Here is a 21060-nt window from a genome sequence, read left to right as displayed (position 1 = left end):
TGTCTCTCAGAGGGATTTGCGGTGGGAGAATGAGGGGCCTCTGGGCTGGACCGCTGGTGTTTGTCAAGTGGAGTGAAACTGAAGCTTTGTTTTCACCCAGACACTCAAGCTAACGGCAGAGGCTGAGCGCTGCTGGAATAAAGATAAGGTGCCTACGCCTGAGGTCAAGGAAGACTTCCCTGTGTGCACAGGCGCAGGAAGACTCCTTGGAGGCCAAAGAGGGAGGGGGCCCCACCCCATAATAAGTGTGGACGTGCACCCACAGGCTTCTACTGTGGGGTCAATCTTAGCAAAAAGTTGTGCCCTCACCTTGGGCAGGGTCCTAGACGAGTCAGATGTGTGTGAAGCAAGAAACGAGACAGTTGGTGAAAGGTAACCACAGACGCGGGAGGGCTGCCCCATGTGAGCGACTCGCAACCCCTCTTCCTGTGCCCCTCAGATGCCCAGGCTTCTCTCGGTTATGTCTCTGTCCTGCTTCTGTCTTAAACTGGGTTTCCGCATGCTCTCCCACAGGTTGTGCTGTGTCTGTAATAATGGACTTCATATATGTATTTACACCTCTTGCCTCCTTAAAATAGTCTTGGTTTCAAATGGGGAAAAGACACAGGGTCACTTTGCTTCTAGCCTCTGGCCACTGGTGGTCTCATGGTCGGGAATCCTGGTGTTCATCCAGGCTACCCAGGTTCAATTCCTGAGCAGGGAGCTAAGGTTTCTCTTCAGGACCGCTCACTGCTGTCTTTCCAAGATCATGATCATGTGTTTTTCAGTTGCTGTGGCTGGAAAAGGCATTATTTGATTGTATTTTACGGCAGAATGACACTGCCTTGCGTATCTGAACCGCCTCTCCTCTACCGTCCTCTCTCCTCTACCGTCCTCTCTCCTCTACCGTCCTCTCTCCTCTATGGTCATCTCTCCTCTACCGTCCTCTCTCCTCTACGGTCATCTCTCCTCTACCGTCCTCTCTCCTCTACCGTCCTCTCTCCTCTACGGTCATCTCTCCTCTACCGTCCTCTCTCCTCTACGGTCCTCTCTCCTCTACCGTCCTCTCTCCTCTACCGTCCTCTCTCCTCTACCGTCCTCTCTCCTCTACGGTCCTCTCTCCTCTACCGTCCTCTCTCCTCTACCGTCCTCTCTCCTCTACCGTCCTCTCTCCTCTACGGTCATCTCTCCTCTACCGTCCTCTCTCCTCTACGGTCCTCTCTCCTCTACGGTCCTCTCTCCTCTACGGTCATCTCTCCTCTACCGTCCTCTCTCCTCTACCGTCCTCTCTCCTCTACCGTCCTCTCTCCTCTACCGTCCTCTCTCCTCTACGGTCCTCTCTCCTCTACGGTCATCTCTCCTCTACGGTCATCTCTCCTCTACCGTCCTCTCTCCTCTACCGTCCTCTCTCCTCTACCGTCCTCTCTCCTCTACCGTCCTCTCTCCTCTACGGTCATCTCTCCTCTACGGTCATCTCTCCTCTACGGTCATCTCTCCTCTACGGTCCTCTCTCCTCTACCGTCCTCTCTCCTCTACCGTCCTCTCTCCTCTACCGTCCTCTCTCCTCTACCGTCCTCTCTCCTCTACCGTCCTCTGTCCTCTACCGTCCTCTGTCCTCTACCGTCCTCTCTCCTCTACCGTCCTCTCTCCTCTACCGTCCTCTCTCCTCTACCGTCCTCTGTCCTCGCCCCGTAGCTGCTTAGCTGTCTTGGTTATTGTTCCTCGTGCTGCCAATGTCACTGAGGTGCAGCTGTCTTCAGAACAGCAGTAGCTTCTCCAGATCTCTCACTAGGCGTGGAGGCTAAACAGATGACACTGTATATAGTCCTGTGTTGATAATGGCTTTGAAATCTTGTGACGGTTTCTCACTTACCTGCAGCCCACCAGTAATTTTAACTTATTTTTGAGTAGAGTTGATTTAAGATGTATAGGCCATAGAGAAGACTGACTCAGAGACTGAGGGAGGGACAGACTAAAGCCTTCCTTTGTGAGGCCCAGAGTTAGGCCTGTGTTACCACGAGACAGGCCTTTGCTACAACCAGAGTCAGGTCTTGATGTGGACCAGAGTAAGACCTAAGACTAGAATCAGGTCAGGCCTAAGTGAGTACCAGAGTCAAGAATATGTCAGGATCAGGCCTTAGTGGACCTTAGTAAGGTGTTAGTATGGACCAGAGTCAGGCCTAAGTGAGTACAACGGTCAGGAATATGTGAGGACCAGAGTCAGGCCTGAGTGTGGACGAAAGGCAGCCTTAGTGTGGACCAGAGTCAGGCCTCAGTGTGTATAGATTCGGGACTCAACGTGGATGAGGGTCAGGCCTGTGTGGACCAGAGTGCAGCCTCAGTGTGGTCCACAGTCAGCCTCAGTTTGACGGGTGTCAGGCCTGAGTGTGGACCAGAGCCAGGCCTGAGTGTGGACGAGAAATAGCCCTCTGTATGGACCAAAGGCAGGCCTGATTGTGGACCAGAGCCAGACCTGAGCATGGACCAGAGTGAAGCCTCAGAGTGGACCAGACTCAGGCCTCAGGGTGGACCAGACTTAGGCCTCTGCGTGGACTAGAGTCAGGACTGAGTACCACAGTCAGCCTTCAGTGTGGACCAGGGTCAGGCCCAGTTTAGACACAGTCAGGCCTCAGTGTGTATCGAGTCAGGCCTCAGGGTGGACCATCTATAGGTCTGAGTGTGGACCAGAGCCAGGCCTGAGGCTGGACCAGAGCCAGGCCTGAGTATGGATCAGAGTGATGCCTCAGTGTGGAACAGAGTCAGGCCTAACTGAACCAGAGTCAGGACTTAGTGTGGGTGAAGGCAGGCATTAGTGTGGCCAAGAGCCAGGCCCTCCTGTGGAACACTGGCAGGCCTGAGTGTGGACGAGAGCCAGGTGTGAGTGTGGACCAGAGACGGCCTGAGTGTGGACCACAGTCAGGCCTCAGCATGGACTAGAGTCAGTTCTCAAAGTGAAACAGAGTCAGAACTGAGTACCATAGTCAGCCCTCAGTGTGGACAAGAGTGAGGCCTCGTTGTAGACCACATCAGGCCTCATGTGTATGGATTCAGGCCATAGTGTTGAGAAGAATCAGTCCTCAGTGGACCAGAGGCAGGCTTGTGTGGACCATAGGTAGGCCTGAGTGTGGACCAGAGTCAGGCCAAAATGAGTACCACACTCAGGACAGACTCTAGTTAAATTCAGGACTGACTCGAACAGAAAATAAAAATTACTTGAGAAGAAAAACCCCCAAACCAGCGTCCCTGCGTTCTCCTCAGGTCTCAGACCCCTGCGCTGCTCTCTCATCCCTGGGCCTTAATGGGCTTGACTTCCGGGTCAAACTGAGGTCTTCATGGGGGAGCTGGAAAGGTTGTGCCAGCCAAGGAGCACAGTGATATCTTGACTGCCTGAGACCACCACCTTAAAATTCAAGTGGTCCCGCTACACATAAAGCAAGTCTCCTGCACCTAGAAAATTGTGGACTCTCTGTGTTGGAAGAGGTTTGAAAAGTCACCCTATCTTCCCCTCTTTTGCTCAGGGGGTTCCTACTTCCAGCCTCTCTCCCTAGAGAGGCTCCACCTGCCTAGGACAGCTGCCTCAGCATAAGACTTTGGCAGGGGATGGGATAGGTCTGGAGGGAGAAGGGTAAGGGGCAGAAGGAATGACACTCTGGCCCTTTGCATCTATCCTGCCCTTTCCACAATAATTTCTAGCCCAGGAACACGCATTTGCCAGGGCTCAGGAGAAGGCGATGGCACCCCACTCCAGTACTCTTGCCTGGAAAATCCCATGGACGGAGGAGCCTGGTGGGCTACAGTCCATGGGGTCGCTAAGAGTTGGACACGACTGAGTGACTTCACTTTCACTCTTCACTTTCATGCATTGGAGAAGGAAATGGCAACCCACTCCAGTGTTCTTGCCTGGAGAGTCCCAGGGACGGGGAGCCTGGTGGGCTGCCGTCTATGGGGTCGCACAGAGTCGGACATGACTGAAGCGACTTAGCAGCAGCAGCAGCAGCAGCAGGTTTCCCCAATAGGCAGAGCAGGGCACGAATAAGTGCTGCCCCCTTGTGGCCATCCTAGGAAACAACAACCCCAAATCCAGGACCTATGGGTATTTCATATTCACCAGAGCTGCTCTGCTCTAAATGATCCCTTTGCTGGACAGATGACACGCAGGAGGCAGCAGAAACAGAATTCAAAAGAATGCCGACCTTCAGGAGCCAATTTCAAATGGCAAATTTTGCTTACACTTAAAAAAATAGGAAGGAAATCCAAATCCCCCTCCTGTGGAAATCCTGGGCTGCCCAATTGAAAGAGGAAGGCACACCAGAACTACAAGGAGCTCTGGTTAGTAGCAGTTGGTGGAAAATGTACAAATAATAAATACTGCAGAAGGCCAGGACACCAGGGAACACTCCTAGAGCTGCAGCGGGGGATGCACTTGACAAGAGCCACTATGGACAAGGGCATGCAGGCTCCTTTGAAAGCAAAAAGCAGCCCAGGATGCTGCAATCTGCCTCTGGGGCCTAGACCCTAGGCAAAGCACCCCTCTGGGACACACATGCATCCCAACATTCTTTACGGTGCTGTTTACAACAGCCAAGGCACACAAGCAACAAAAACCTCAAGCCACAGAAGAAGGGAGGCTAAAGATGTGCTGCACACATTCATGGACTATGACCGGAACCCTCACAAGAGAATGCAGTGGTGCCGGTGGCAGCAACAAGGACGCGGACTGGAGGTGGGCGCACTAAGTCAAGTCGTCAGAGAAAGACAAAAAGCACGCGACATCACATACAGGTGAAGTCTCCTGATGGGTACAAATGAACTCTTGGATCAAACAGAAACAGATGCTTAGAAAAGAAACTTCCCTTACCAAATGGGAAGGCCAGGTGATTGTGGAGAGATCACTGAGAAGTTTGGGATTGACCCATGTACTCTTCTATACAGATAAATACACAGACAAGAGAAAAAGAATAATGAACGAGGATGTGCTCTATAAACAAGAAACTGTACTCAATACCCTCTCAAACTCTGTGGAAGAGAACCCTAAAAAGACAGGCACATGTGTATGTTAACTGAATCAACTTGCTGTACGCCTGTGATTAACACAACACTCCAAATCAATATGTTCCAATAGAGAACAAAAATTCCATGATAGGAAATGAAAAATAAATGTCTCCTCCACTCCCCTTAGGCGTCAGTCCTCGGGGCTGCTGTCTCCTCTCTGCGGCCTGAGCAGTCTAGTCCCCAAGGCTGCCATGTATGTGTGGAGGGAGCTGGGGAGGATGTTCAAGCAAATGAGCCCCCTGAGGATCCTGCGTGCCTGGTTCCCACTAGTTGGACCACAGTCTTCACTTCCAGGCAGGCCCCCTACACCAAGCCTCTTTCACTCAGAAATGGAGGGCACTCTGTGCTGGAACAGCTCTCTAAAGTATATAGTTCAATAAAATGAATTTTTTAAAAAAGAGCAAGAAACCCCCAAGTTACAAAACAAAGGGAATAGCAAAACCAAGCTTACCTCAAAGAATGAAAATAATGCCGACACTTTCACAAAAGTGGAAGAAAAAGAACAAACGAAATATTTTAAAACATTATCATGATCAAAGCCAAATCAACAAGGTCTGCCAGGACACAGCCCTGGGTTGCCCATCTGTGACCCGCAGATGAAGCAATTCGTTGAGATCCTACAGCTGGTAAAGAACAGTGGTGGGTAGAATTCTGACTCATACTTGAAAAACTGTCTATGGCCATTTGGCAGTAAATAGTTCTCCCTACTGAGGTGGTAGGTTCCAGTGATCTAGGTCAGACTCAACTATTCAACCCTGATACGATTGCAGAGCCCAGCGTTCCCGGCCTCCCCCCCCTACCTTTCCAGCAGGCACAATGCACCTCTCAGGAGCACTAATCTTGGGCCCCCCTTAGGCTTTGATGTCTTCAGGGCGTGTGCCCTGGGCACCCTCCAAAGCTTGCTAGGTTTTGGAACTCGAAGTTCAGGAACACCAGAGACTTGGCAGTGAGCCCACCCCGGTCACCATGAGTGGCATCGTCTCCCTCAGCCTGCAGTTGGCGGCCTGTCACCGCAGTGTTGGGCAGAATTCCCCGCTGAGGGAGCACCCACTGCGCTGGTCAGAGTGCCTGCTGGAATTTCTCTCTGGCTCTAGACTCTCCTGGAGAGCAGGGCCCAGGGTCTCACCAACCTTGTCCTCAGGATTGATCAGTGACTGCTGCTGCTGCTAAGTTGCTTCAGTCGTGTTCGACTCTTAGCAACCTCATGGACTGCAATCTACCAGGCTCCTCTGTCCATGGGATTTTCCAGGCAAGAGTACTGGAGTGGGGTGGCATTGCCTTCTCCATGATCAGTGACTAGACCCCTTGAAACCGACAGCCTGAAGAATCTTCCACAGCCATTTTAAAACCTGAGCCTCAGGACCTTATCTCTGAGAAAGCTCGTGGGCGTGCCAGAGCCAGGACCGTGGGCTCTCAGCCCTGTGTGCAACTGGCTCTTGAGATTCTAGAGTCTGGGGTCCTTCCGGCGAGCCAAACATCTGACTCTGTGTCTTCAGTGTCTGAGAGGCCTACCGTGAAGATAAAACTCCCTCGCCTTATTAGGAATTTTAATCCCTCACTCCAGCAGCCTACGCAGCACCAGCTCTGTCACCTGCACATATGTTTGGACTCCAGGTTCTAGCTGTGAAACCTTAGGAAGATAAATCAACCTCGAGGAGCCTCTGTTTCCTCATCTGTGAAATGAGGTGGCGCTACCTAGCTCATCGGGCAGCTGCACAAGATAAATGAGATAAAGGGTGTGAGATGGCCAAGTCCTCCTCCCCTCAACTAAGGCAGGCAGCATTTCACAATGATCACTTTTTAAAATGATCGATATTATGGACTAAATTTTGTCCCCCCTGCCCCCCAATTCATATAGCCCTGGTGGCAGTGTTTGGAGACAGGACCTAAAGGAAAGTAGTTAAGTCAGTCATAATGATGTGGCCCTGATCCAAGAGGACCAGTGTCCTTATAAGCAGAGACACCAGAAAGCTCTCAGGTAAAGCTCGTGTTAAGTCCCTCTGTCCCTGAAGAAGGCTACAAACTGAGTGCAGAGTCTTCTAGACCAGTGCTCTCCAACTCTTATTGCATGCCCAGATCACCAGGGATGGCATTAAAATGCAGATTCTGATCCATAGGCTTGGGGTGAGGCTGGGGAATATGTCCCTAGTGAGCCTCCAGGGGATCTGGATGCTGCTGGTCTGCCGACTATACTTTGGAGTAGCAAAGTCCTTAGACTACCATCTTATTTCCCCACCAAAAATATATGGTCATTTATTTATCTAGATGCCAACTGTCCAATGCTGTCAAGCACTGTGCCAAGTGCTGAGGGTTAATAAAACAGGGTCTCTGCTCTTGAGTTCATAGTCCAGTTAAGGCCCTAAGGGGTTTCCCTGACTCCACGAGCCAAGGGCAATGTCAAATGCAAGACGCATCCCAGTGAAGACAACATCCTTCCAGAAGACCCTACATAGGATGTGCAGGAGGCAACAATCATGTGGAGATAAACGCCTCTGTTTAGGGACTCAACTCAGGCTATGATGAAACCAGGGGTTTTTGAGAAGCGGAGCTAGTGATGGACAAAACCAGGTGCCACTGTACCTTCACCCAGTAAAACCATGGACACGGAGACAAGTCTATACATCAGCTCTGGGTCTCCCACTTATTAGAGCAATACTCTTCAGTGCAACTTGCTGGCATTGGCAAGAGGCAGGGTGATGACAAGCAGCGGCGGAGAAAGATGGTGCTCAAGAAAGCGGCACTTGATGAGAGAAGCAGCTAGGTGTTCTGGACATGCTGAATGTTAGACTTATGGGAGGGTCCTCTTCTTATAGCAAAACCCCCTTTAGTCGATGATGAAACTAAACCCCAAAGCAGTTAAGGCAGTGGTTCTCAACCGGGGTGACTATGCATCCCCAGGAGACAAACAGCAATGCTCGGAGACAGTTTTGGTTACACAACTGATGGAAAGCTATGATGCTTAGTGGACAGAGCACAGAGATGCTGGTAAAAGCAGCACAAGACGGCCCACCACAGCCAAAAGTTACCTGTCCCCAAACGTCAACAGTGCTGAGGTTAAGAAACCCTGAGTTGAGGAATTTGCCCAAGTCAAAGAATGTCACACCACAGACTAGCTTAGTGCATTCTGCAGTGACGGGTACATTCTACACTCTACACTGTCCATCGTGGCAGTGGACAGCTACATGTGAGATATGGGTGGTGTGAATGAAGAACTTGGTTTACATTTTTTATTTGTCCGTGATAATGCAACTAAAGAGCCACGCATGGCCCGTGACTACTGCATTGGGCAGGACAGAATTACCATTTGTATTTCCTGATACATAGACTGGCATTCCTCCACTTTCACAGTCTGTCTCTCTACGTTTCTGAAACTGCCCACCCACCTGACTTTATCACAAAGGTTTGGCTGGAAAAAAATACAAGTGTAAAATAACAGCAGAAGAATCTTAAAAAAAGGTTTGAGGTTTAACACCTTATCTTGTAGATCCTGAAAAAAGCAGAATGTCAGAGCACGGTGATACATACAGTGGTCCCCCATCCGCTGAGGTTTCAGTTACCAGCGGTCAACCACAGGTCCATAATATTAAATGATCAACTCCAGGAAGAAATGATTTGGAAGTTTTAAGCTATACGCCATTCTGAGTGTCGAGAGGAAATCGCGTGCTTCCCACCAGGACATGAATCACCCCTTCCTCCAGTATACTCATGCTGTACGTGCTACCTACCAACCTGATAGCTGTCATACTGGACAGTCTGGGTTATCAGATCGACTGTCCAGTATTGCAGTGCTTATTATGTTCAAGGAACCCTTGTGTTAGTCGCTCAGTCATGTCTGACTCTTTGCAACCCCATGGACTCTAGCCCACCATGCTCTTCTGTTCATGGAATTCTCCAGGCAAGTAGACTGGAGCGGGTTGCCATTTCTTTCTCCAGGGGATCTTCCTGACCCAGGGTTAAACCCAGGTCTCCTGCATTGCAGACAGATTCTTTACCATCTGAGCCACCAGGGAAGGCTCTTATTTTACTTAATAACCATTCTAAAATGCAAGAGTAGTAATGCTGGCCATGAGGACATTCTCTTCCTGTGTCTAGTTTATAAATTAAACTTTGGCCAAGACGGTGGAGTAGGGGGACGTGGAGTCTGCAGGTGCAGCGGGGTGCTGGGGGGAGGGTCTGGAGTGGTTCTTGCAGAGTGCCTGCTGGGCACCAGACAAAGATATCACACAAAAAGAAAATCACAGGCCAATACCACTGATGAACATAGACACAAAGCCTCAACAAAATGCTAGCAAACAGAATCCAACAACACATTTAAAGGCTCACACACCACGATCGAGTGAGATTTACCCCAGGGATGCAAACTGAGGAATAAAAACCAGATGATCAACTCAATAGATGCAGAAAAGCCTTTTGACAAAAGTCAATAACCATTTGTAATAAAAACTCCTCAGAAAGTGGACACAAAGGGAAACTACCTCACGTAATAAAGGCCTCGTGACAACTCCATGACAGCGTCGCTCTCACGGGCAACAGGCTGAAAGCGCTTCCTCCAAGACCAGTAACAAAACAAGGGTGGCCGTTCTCACCACTATTGTTCAACATAGTTCTGGAAGTGCTGCTGCTGCTGCTGCTAAGTCGCTTCAGTCGTGTCCGACTCTGTGTGACCCCATAGACGGCAGCCCACCAGGCTCCCCCATCCCTGGGATTCTCCAGGCTAGCCATGGCAATCAAAGATGAAAGAGAAATAAAAGAAATCCAGATTGAAAAAGAAGTTAAACTGTCAGTGTTTGCAGATAACATGATACTGTACATAGAAAATCCTAAAGATGCTACCAGAAAACCACTGGTGCTAATCCATGCATCTGGCAAAGCTGCAGGGTACAAAATTAAAGCACAGAAATCTCTTGCATCCCTATACACTAGCAAGGAAAGATCAGAAAAAGAAATAAAGGAAACAATCCCATTTACCACTGCAACAAAAAAGAATAAAATACCTAGGAATAAACCTACCTAAGGAGGAAAAAAGACCAGTACTCAGAAAACAATAAGACACTGATGAGAAAAAAAAAAAAAACACACACACACACACACACACACAAAGAGATGGAGAGATATACCATGTTCTCAGATTGGAAGAATCAATATTGTGAAAATGACTATACTACTCAAAGCAACCTACAGATTCAGTGCAACCCCTATCAGATTACCAATGGCATTTTCACAGAATTAGACTCAAAAATTTTTACAATTTATTTGGAAACACAAAAGACACCGAATAGCCAAAGCAATCTTGAGAAAGAAAAATGAAGTTGGGGGAATCGGGCTCCCTGAGTTCAGCTTATACTAAAAAGCTACAGTAATCCAGACAGTATGATACTGGCACAAAAACAGAAACACAGACCAAGTCCATGCACCTGTGGTCAACTAATCTATGACCAAGGAGGCACGAATACACAACGGGGAAAAGACAGTCTCTTCAGTAAGTGGTGCTGGGAAAACTGGACAGCTACCTGTAAAAGAATGAAATTAGAACACTCCCTAATACCATACACTAAAATAAATTCAAAATGGATTAAAGACCTAAATGTAAGGCTGGACACTATAAAACTCGTGGAGGAAAACACAGGCAGAACACTCTGACATAAACTATAGCAAAACCTTTTTTGACCCACCTCCTAGAGTAATGAAAATAAAAATAAACAAATAGGACTCAGTAAATGTAAAAGCTTTTGCACAGCAAAGGAAACCACAAACTAGAAGAAAAGACATCCCTCAGAATGGGAGAAAATATTTGCAAATGAAGCAACTGACAAGGGATTAATATGCAAAATATACAAACAGCTCATACCAAAGAAACAAACAGCCTAATCAAATACCAAAGAAATAAACAATCCAATCAGAAAATGGGTGGAAGACCTAAATAGACATCTTTCCAAAGAAGACATACACATGGCCAAGAGACACATGAAAAGATACTCAACATCACTAATTATTAGAGAAATGAAGATCAAAAGTACAATGAGGTACCTCCTTACACCAGTCAGAATGGCCATCACTAAAAAAATCTACAAACAGAAAATGCTGGATAGGGTGTAGAAAAAAGGGATCCCTCTTACACTGTTGGTGGGAATGGAAACTGATACAGCCATTGTGGAGAACAGTCTGCAGGTTCCTTAAAAATCTGAAAATAGTACTACCTTATGACCCAGCAATCTCACTACTGAGGATATACCCTGAGAAAACCATAATTCAAAATTACACACATACCCCAGTGTTCATTGCAGCACTATTTACAATAGCCAGGACACAGGAACAACTTAAATGTCCAATGACAGATGAATGGATGAAGAAGTTGTGGTAAACATATATGCAATAGAATATTGCTCCCATCACTTCATGGCAAATAGAAGGCGAAAAAGTGGAAGCAGTGACAGATTTTATTTTTTGGGCTCCAAAATCACTGCAGATGGTGACTGCAGCCATGAAAGTAAAAGACACATGCTGCTCCTTGGGAGGAAAGCTATGATAAACCAGACAGCATGTCAAAAAGCGGAGCTGTCGCTTTGCCGACAAAGGTGCACATTAGTCAAAGCTATGGACTTTTTCCAGTAGTCATGTATGGACGTGAATGCTGGATCAAAAGAAGGCTGAGTGCTGAAGAACTGATGCCTTTGAACTGTGGTGCTGGAGAAGACTCTTGAGAGTCCCTTGGACTGCAAGGAGATCAAACCAGTCAATTCTAAAGGAAATCAACCCTGAATATTCATTGGCAGGACTGATGCTGATGCTAAAGCTCCAATACTTTGGCCACTTGATATGAAGAATTGGCTCCTTAGAAAAGACCCTGATTCTTAGGAAGACTGAAGGCAAAATGAGAAGGGGGCGGCAGAGGATGAGAAGGTTAGATAGCATCACTGACTCAATGGACATGAGTTTCAGCAAACTCTGGTAGGTAGCGGAGGACAGAGGAGCCTGGTGTGCTACAGTCCATGAGGTCAAAAAGAGTTGGACACGACTTAGCAACTGAACAACAACAATTACTCAACCATAAAAAGGAATGAAATTGGATCAGTTATAGAGATGTGGATGGGCCTAGAGTCTGTCATACAGAGTAAATTAGAAAACAGATATTGTATATTGATGTATATATGTGGAATCTAGAAAAAATGGCACAGATGAACCTATTTCCAGGGCAGGAAGAGACACAGATGTAGAAAATGGACATATGGACATAGCGATGGGGGGAGAGCCAGGGGAGAGGGGAGGGTGAGACAAATTGGGAGGTTAGGATTGACATATATACACGACCATGGGTAAAATAGCTCATGGGAACCTGCTGTATAGCACAGGGAGCTCATCGCAGTGTTCTGTGATGACCTAGTTGGGTGAGCGGGGCAGGGGAGGGAGGTCCAAGAGGGAAGATATATGTATACATATAGCTGACTCCCTTCATTGTACAGCAAAAACTAACACAACATCACAAAGCAATTATACTTCAATAAAAAAATAGAATAAAATGAGTAACTAATGAGAACCTACTGTGTAGCACAGGAGAAAAAAGAAGGTACATATTAGCCACTTATACTATTATTTAACCAGTTCTTTCTTTAACAAGTACTTTTAAAAATCTTAAATTCCTATTTCAACCTTCAGTTCAGTTCAGTCGCTCAGTCGCGTCCAACTCTTTGTGACCCCATGGGTTGCAGCATGCCAGGCCTCCCTGTCCATCACCAATTCCTGGAGTTTATCAAAACTCATGTCCATTGAGTCGGTGATGCCATCCAACCATCTCATCCTCTGTCGTCCCCTTCTCCTCCTGCCCCCAATCTTTCCCAGCATCAGGGTCTTTTCAAATGAGTCAGCTCTTTGCATCAGGTAGACAAAGCATTGAGTTTCAGCTTCAATATCAATCCTTCCAATGAACACTCAGGACTGATCTCCTTTAGGATGGACTGGTTGGATCTCCTTGCAGTCCAAGGGACTCTCAGGAGTCTTCTCCAACACCACAGTTCAAAAGCATCAATTCTGTGGCGCTCACCTTTGTTGATAGTCCAACTCTCACATCCATACATGACTACTGGAAAAACCATAGCCTTGACTACAAAGACCTTTGTTGGCAAAGTAATGTCTCTGCTTTTTAACACGCTGTCTAGGTTGGTCATAACTTCCCTTCCAAGGAGTAAGCGTCTTTTAATTTCATGGTTGCAGTCACCATCTGCAGTGATTTTGGAGCCCAAAAAAATAAAGTCAGCCACTGTTTCCCCATCTATTTCCCATGAAGTGATGGGACCGGATGCCATGATCTTAGTTTTCTGAATGTTGAGCTTTAAGCCAACTTTTTCACTCTCCTCTTTCACTTTCATCAAGAGGCTCTTTAGTTCTTCTTCACTTTCTGTCATAAGGGTGATGTCATCTGCATATCTGAGGTTATTGATATTTCTCCCGGCAATCTTGATTCCAGCTTGTGCTTTATCCAGTCCAGCATTTCTCATGATGTACTCTGCATATAAATTAAATAAGCAGGGTGACAATATACAACCTTGATGTACTCTTTTCCTATTTGGAACCAGTCCATTGTTCCATGTCCATTTCTAACTGTTGCTTCCTGACCTGCATACAGATTTCTCAAGAGGCAGGTCAGGTAGTCTGGTAGTCCCATCTCTTGAAGAATTTTCCACAGTTTGTTGTGATCCACACAGTCAAAGGCTTTGGCATAGTCAATAAGGCAGAAATAGATGTTTTTCTGGAACTCTCTTGCTTTTTCCATGATCCAGTGGATGTTGGCAATTTGATCTCTAGTTCCTCTGCCTTTTCTAAAACCAGCTTGAACATCTGGAAGTTCATGATTCATGTATTGCTGAAGCCTGGCTTGGAGAATATTGAGCATTACTTTACTAGCATGTGAGATGAATGCAATTGTGTGGTAGTTTGAGCATTCTTTGGCATTGCCTTTCTTTGGGACTGGAATGAAAACTGACCTTTTCCAGTCCTGTGGCCACTGCTGAATTTTCCAAATTTGCTGACATATTGAGTGCAGCACTTTCACAGCTTCATCTTTTAGGATTTGAAATCGCTCAACTGGAATTCCATCACCTCCACTAGCTTTGTTCGTAGTGATGCTTTCTAAGGCTCACTTGACTTCGCATTCCAGGATGTGTGGCTCTAGGTGAGTGATCACACCAAGGTGATTATCTGGGTCGTGAAGATCTTTTTTGTACAGTTCTTCTGTGTATTCTTGCCACCTCTTAATATCTTCTGCTTCTGTTAAGTCCATACCATTTCTGTCCTTTATTGAGCCCATCTTTGCATGAAATGCCCCTTGGTATTTCTAATTTTCTTGAAGAGATCTCTAGTCTTTCCATTCTATTGTTTTCCTCTATTTCTTTGCATTGATCGCTGAGGAAGGCTTTCCTATCTCTCCTTGCTATTCTTTGGAACTCTGCATTCAAATGGATATAACTTTCCTTTTCTCCTTTGCTTTTCGCTACTCTTTTTTCCCCAGATATTTGTAAAGCCTCCCCAGACAGCCATTTTGCTTTTTTGCATTTCTTTTTCTTGAGGATGGTCTTGATCACTGCCTCCTGTACAATGTCATGAACCTCTGTCCATAGTTCATCAGGCACTCTGTCTATCAGATCTAGTCCCTTAAATCTATTTCTCACTTCCACTGTATAATTGCAAAGGATTTGATTTAGGTCATTCCTGAGTAGTCTAGTGGTTTTCCCTACTTTCTTCAACTTAAGTCTGAATTTGGTAATAAGGAGTTCATGATCTGAGCCACAGTCAGCTCCTGGTCTTGTTTTTGCTGACTGCATAGAGCTTCTCCATCTTTGGCTGCAAAGAACATAATCAATCTGATTTCGGTGTTTGCCATCTAGTGATGTCCATGTGTAGTCTTCTTGTGTTGTTGGAAGAGGGTGTTTTTTATGACCAGTGCGTTCTCTTGGCAAAACTCTATTAGCCTTTGCCCTGCTTCATTCTGTACTCCAAGGCCAAATTTGCCTGTTACTCCAGGTGTTTCCTGACTTCCTACTTTTGCATTGCAGTCCCTTATAATGAAAAGGACATCAGTTTTGGGTGTTGGTTCTAAAAGGTCTTGTAGGTCTTCATAGAACTGTTTCAACCTTGCTTATGCCTTAAAATCATGGGCTTGAATAGTGATATATTTTTATAAAACATAAATTGTTCTTTCCTTTACTGGTGGGGTCATCACAGCTTTTAAAACCCCTGCCAATATAACCTTACAAATAAAGGTGGGTGCAGCAACAATCTGAAAACTGCTCCAAATACAGATTCATCTCCAGAAGACAATGCATGGCTTAGCAGCTTCCTTCCTGTACCTTGACACCAAGTAGCACTGATAAGGGCATTTCTAAATGTCTTGTAAGGTTTATGTCTAGAATTTTGATGATGGTTGATGTAAAACAATGAAAAAATAACCAATGGGAACAATTTGGGTCTATTTCTCTACTGTGTGCTCATTTCCCCTAGACCCATATCTAATATAATTCTTCATGTTTCTTTTGCTGTTTGGTTTGGCTTTTTCTTAAAGGTGAACTGAATTTCTCATGGGTCATAATGTGATAGAGTTTTTAAATAATTGAAACAATAAGGAGATGTTTATTTTTTTACCAGAAGAAACTCTTTTCTTCTGAAATCACATTCTGGCCTAGGTTGCTAAGAAACCAGTTTTTTGCTTAAGGCCCAAATCAATGTTTTGTCCTACCTTTAGTTCAGAAGTTCCTGGAAATAACTGCTATTGTTGTTTCTCTGATATCTTGGAAAGTGTCGACTAGTTAAGTTCTCCACCTGTAATTTGGCAGGGATACTGAGAACAAAACCCAAGGGTCTCCACTGCCTTCTCTATGCGCTCACTTCTCTGTCCGTGGGGACCAGTCCTGGCCAGGCCTGCTGTGCTCAGACTGTTCCAGACTAGTGGATAATTAGTATGTCTGCTTACACACTGGCCATCATTTCACATTGGTTGCAACTCATCTGCACATGTGTGATGACACCTGGTTAGCGACACATAACTTACGGGCATTATATACCAAGAAGGGGCTTGTGAGACTGTAAGACACGGTCCCTGAATCTTGAACTACACAAAGCAGCTTCTCCAACAGCAGTGTGATTTTGCTGGAGTGTCAGGGCAATATGTTGAGGGTCTAAGAGGCTTGGGAAATCCCACATTTGGCATTTCTTAGTATCTGGTAGGCCCTCGTGGTGTCACAATATAATCACCTCCGACCTGAGGCCCGTCTAGCCCAGAGAAGTGTCTAGACTCACCAGGATGCCATACTCCCCAGGGCCTCCGTGTAGAACGAATGGCGTCAGGGGGCCGCATTCACAATCGTTTTCCAAGCACCATGGTCTCTGGGACTGTGCCACCTGGGCCCTGATATTTTCTCAGCACTCCTCAGTGAGATGTCTCTTGGTCTGCTTTGCTGAGAAAGTGTTCTTTCAAATGCAACTTCTACGAGCTTTTGTCAGGATGCTTGTTTTCACCACGCCTCCCCTCCAGCCCTCTGTTGCGCTATTCTGCCATTCCAAACCAATGGAATGCCAATATTACCAATATGAAATGATTTTCGTCATTGCCTCTTTTGAGGCCAAGGAAATGTAAGAACCACGTACAGGAAAGCGATGTACCCCATCTCAAGTCATCCCGGAAGCGGGTTCATGCTGGGGCAGGGTCTGGGCTGGGTGCTTGGTCCCAGGGACGTATGTCTCCAGGCCGATGAGGCTTGGGCCCTAGACTCAGTGGCTGGTGGGAGCAGGACGCGGCTGAAGCAGGGGAGTTGCCCCTGGCCACCTAAAGGCACTGTTTCGCTGGTGGTGATACTGGGAAGTGACCGGTTTCTGTAGCAACTAGTGTCTAGGGTGGTGGCTGGGAGCCCCACAGCCTCAAGGGAACATAGCTGAGTCTTGACCCTCGCATTTAGAGAAATCTTGAGTCTCACTGCACTTGGACCATGGATGTTTTAGTCAGCTTCTGCACAGCTTCCTCCCTCTTTCCTGCAGTCTTAAGAACTGTTTATTATACGGGGTTTAAAAGTGTTGAAAAGGTTTACCCTTTTAGAAGCAGCTGGTGGTGGGCCAATGGCTCCCCTCCCCCCAGATCTGCCTCTGGGGAATGGGTGGGAGGGGGCACTTTTGAGGGGAGGTGCCCATCTCACTCACTAGGCTGTAGGCAGAGTTGGTGAGATTCTCTCCAGGGCTCTAATGAAGAGCTTTAGGGGCTGTGGGCTCAGCAAAGGCTCCAGTTCTCCTGGGGCCTTTACAGCCGCGATCTCTGCACTGTGCACGCAGCCCCCACCCCCACCCAGGAGGGCATCAACATGCAGATTCTGACTCAGTAGGTCCAGGCGGGCCTGAGAGTCTGCATTCCTAGGTGCCACTGATGTGAGGAGGCCCAGGCTTCAGAGCTGTGATGACCACGTGGGATCCTCACTTGGGCAGCGATGGCATCCCTCAGAACCTGGCAAATTCTCAGGCCACTCAAACCTACTAAATCAGGCCCTCTGAGGGTGGGGCCCGGCAGTCTGTGGTCAGCAAGTCCTCGGGGTCATTCTGACCGATAGTGAGCTTGAGAACCATTGGTTTCTTTGGACTCTCTACTGGGTGGTTAGAGGGCGTGCTCCTTACTCTGTGCCCCTTGGCGTGCTGCTCGTTTAATCACTGGGAGTACCCTGCTGTCTTGTTCTTCAGCTTTATTCCTATCAGCACGGTCTTCAGGGGTCACAAAAATGAGCTTTCAAGTGTGTGTGTGCAGCCTCTTTAGGAGAGGCTTCATCTGGTATAGCTGTGTGTCAAGCGTAATGGGCTGAGGGTCGGAGGGAGGTACAAAGAGGTGGGAGAATCTCTGTCCATTAGAAAACACCTCCAGAAGCCATAAGGTCTTGTTAAAAACACAGGTTTCTGGGCCACACCCTTGGGGTTTCTGACTCAGTAGGTCTGGGGCCGGCCCTGAGAACTTGCATTTTTAATAAATTCCCAGGCGATCCTCAGGCTGTCGGTCCAGGGATCATTTCTGAGTGCCACCTCTTGGGCACATCCATTCCCAAAAGGCCATGGAGGTTCTTTTATGCCTCCTTCTTCTCTTGCAGGTGGAGTGGATGAGGAGAGGGGAGGAGGTGGAGGCTGGGAACCCTCAGGCATAGGTGTGTGTGTGCATTTGTGCAGAAGCCTGTTCGCCCTCCACTCCTATGCCTGAGGGCCAGTCTTCAACCACTTTTATGTCAACAGGTGGTGCCAAGAGGTGAGTGGCTCTATTAAGACCACTGCAGGGCCCCAGGGAGAGTCCAGGGAGGCACTCTCCCCAGAGCTGGGGCCTCCATGGTGCCTTCCCTCTGAAGAAGGGCACCAGCCAGACTGTCACCCTTTGTGAGCACGCAAGACAGCTGCAGTTAAAACGTATCAACCTGAGACATGGTCCCCCTGGAAGCAGATTCCTGACTGGCTCAGCATGCCTGGCCAGGTGGCTTTTGATCTGTAGCACTGCTTCTCAACTCTGCTATACAAGCTAAAAAGATGCCAGGTCCCTCCCTGGACTGATTAAATCAGTATTTGGGGAGGTGGGGTCTGGACCAGAATTAGGCAGAGACTCACTGCTCCACAAGCTGAGTGGGGTTGGGGACCTGGGGTCTCTATTAGCATCTCTTCAGGATCTGGCCTTCTGTGAGAACTTTCTATGGGAAATAGATCAGGGACCCAGAGATTGGGGAGCACCCCAACTTTTGTCCCTGCAAAAACTGGCTTGATGTATCTGCTCTTTGCTTTGAAAGTAGTGACCTGTTTGGCTTTCATATGAAAGCAGAATAAAATACAGTGTCAAAACAGAGTCATGGCTAAGGGCTCCTGAAGCCATCGTGGGTTTTAAAAAGAAACTGCGGGGCCCCAGAATCATGTGCTGCTAAGTGCCGTGTGAGGGAAGGTCACCTTATTAAACGTGGGGACTATTACACAGTGCCTGGGCTTTGCAGGTATATTAAGAAACCAAATTTAGAGACTTGCTCTTGCAAAGTAAAATATAGCTCTGTTTTATATGGTTACTGTGTTAAACATGGAGTATCTGTATTTCATATAGATATTTGGAATTCATATAATGTGAAAATAAGTGCCCTTATAATTGAACTGGAGATAGTACCTTTAGAATTCTCATTATTTCCTCTATTCTTTGTGGGGCTTAGAACAACACAAAGGTCTTAACGGCTGATGAGATGGCTTTTTGATGACGCTGCCAACCCTGGTTCACACTACGGGGTGATCCCCTTCAGGTAATAAACCCACTTAGTTGCAGTGTCGCTGCCTTCTCCGGGCGGGCAGGTCACAATCAGCTTGCTGGTGATGGGGGTTTTGCTGCCCGATGGGTTTCCTTCGAAGTAGACTGTGATGTTGTTGATCTTCTTGGGCTTCACAGAGTCCGTGGCGCGGATGGAGAACGCGTTGTTCTCCACGATGAAGGAGAAGGTGACCGGGCGGTAGAAGACGTTCTTGAAGGGGATGACGATGCTGTAGCCGGCTCGGATCAGGAAGGGGCCTTGTGGCTTGGGGGCCAGAGCCACCCCGAAGAGGGGGATGGTGTACTCGCCACCCGCGAGCGACGACAGGGTCAGGATGCCCTTGCTCTCGCCCAGGTGGCTGGGCTCGAAGTACACCTCCACGCTGACCTCCGTGCCGCCCTGCGCCCCAGGCGCCGCGTAGATGACCTTTTCCGTGTGGAAGTCTGGACTGTCGGTCTGAAAGGGGAACACATGTGCTCGGCTCACCCTAGACCCTGAAGAGCAAGCCTGCAGCTCTGGGCCTCCCCAGCCCCACCAGCCTCCGACATGAGCAACCTAGGCTTGTGTAAGGCAGGGCAGGCTGTACAAAAGTCGAGGCCTTGTGACTCTCTTGAAGAGTAGGTATTACTAGTTTATCCCTAGTTTACTAAGAAGAACCAAGGCCAAGAGAAAATGAGGCAGGGCGATGTGGGCAGCGGCCCTTGGTGCTGATCCCCTGTGCCTGCACTCCTTTCCTTCTTCCATAGGCAAGGAGGACTGGACATTCTGGCTCCTCGGGGATGGGGGCGGGGAAGGGGTGGGGCGCGAGTTCTGGATAATAAGCTGAGAACAGAAGTGCAAGGCATCCCTTCCACACCGGTGTGTTTAGGTGCCAGTTCAGGCCCCTCTGGGGTCTCTTCACGCCTTTGCTCCTATGACTGGAACATTTGAGTATTGGTAAGATATTCATACAAAGAATAAACAGTGAAGTGAAGATTCAAATCCAGGTCTGTTGGATTTCACAACGTGTACTCATGACCACTGAGCTCTCAGTAGAGCTTACCAATAACTTACCAATACTCTCACAGGATAGCTGTCAGGATTTTTTAAATATGCATGTAAAACTGAGCCTGGCCCATAGCCAAGTGTTCCATATATGCTACCTATTACATCAGTGTGAATACAGGATTAACTACTGAAACAGAACCTCCCCAGAACCAACTATCTCTGCACCGACTGCTGAGCAACGCTGCCCACACCCCCCACCTCCCCACCCCCGCCCGCCACACTCCAGCTTGTTAAACTAGAAAGTCTGTGAGGAAGAACCCAGACCTGATATTTTTTCTGATACTCTGTTTCTAGCTGGGAGTTTTCAACTAGATGAAGGCCCTAAGTAGGAGTTTCATATTTCTGCACCCCAGTGTCCCGCTCCCGCTGTTTCTGAGCCCAGACTTCTGGAAAGCGGAGGGCAGAGGGTGGGGCCGGGCTGCTCACCCTGCAGTAGTATTCTGTCTTCTGCCGAGTGTAATTGGTGAACTTGGCAAAGATGCTCTGGCCGCTGCCAAGAACAGCCTGGAAGTGGACGGGCTTTTCAGGCAGTGCTGGCAAGGCTTTCAAATTGAGCTCATATAGGTAGTAACCCAGCTCGCTGTTGTGCAGTGTCAGTTTCCCGAAGCTTTCTCCAGCTTTCAGGGGCTGGAATTCAAATGTGAAGGTCCCCTGCGAGAGAAGACAGAGGCTCCTGTGATGCTGAATGTCCGTCCCTCCT

At 47.7% G+C, this 21060-nt stretch overlaps 1 protein-coding gene across 1 annotated transcript in view; it reads right to left on the bottom strand.

The window, feature by feature from the left end:
• Positions 1–19044: 19044 nt before the first annotated feature.
• Positions 19045–21060, bottom strand: part of HYDIN (HYDIN axonemal central pair apparatus protein) — a 420256-nt gene continuing 418240 nt past the window's right edge. The window contains exons 87-88 of the mRNA XM_044932144.2: positions 20787–21011; positions 19045–19769 (exon numbers count right to left, since the gene is read on the bottom strand). Coding sequence (XP_044788079.2) covers positions 19287–19769; positions 20787–21011 — 708 coding nt within the window. The 3' untranslated portion in view covers positions 19045–19286. The remainder of the gene's footprint in view (positions 19770–20786; positions 21012–21060) is intronic.

This window comes from Bubalus bubalis, chromosome 18 (assembly GCF_019923935.1).
Source record: "Bubalus bubalis isolate 160015118507 breed Murrah chromosome 18, NDDB_SH_1, whole genome shotgun sequence".
Taxonomy (NCBI): Eukaryota; Metazoa; Chordata; class Mammalia; order Artiodactyla; family Bovidae; genus Bubalus; species Bubalus bubalis.
This window is presented reverse-complemented; position numbering and strand designations above follow the sequence as displayed.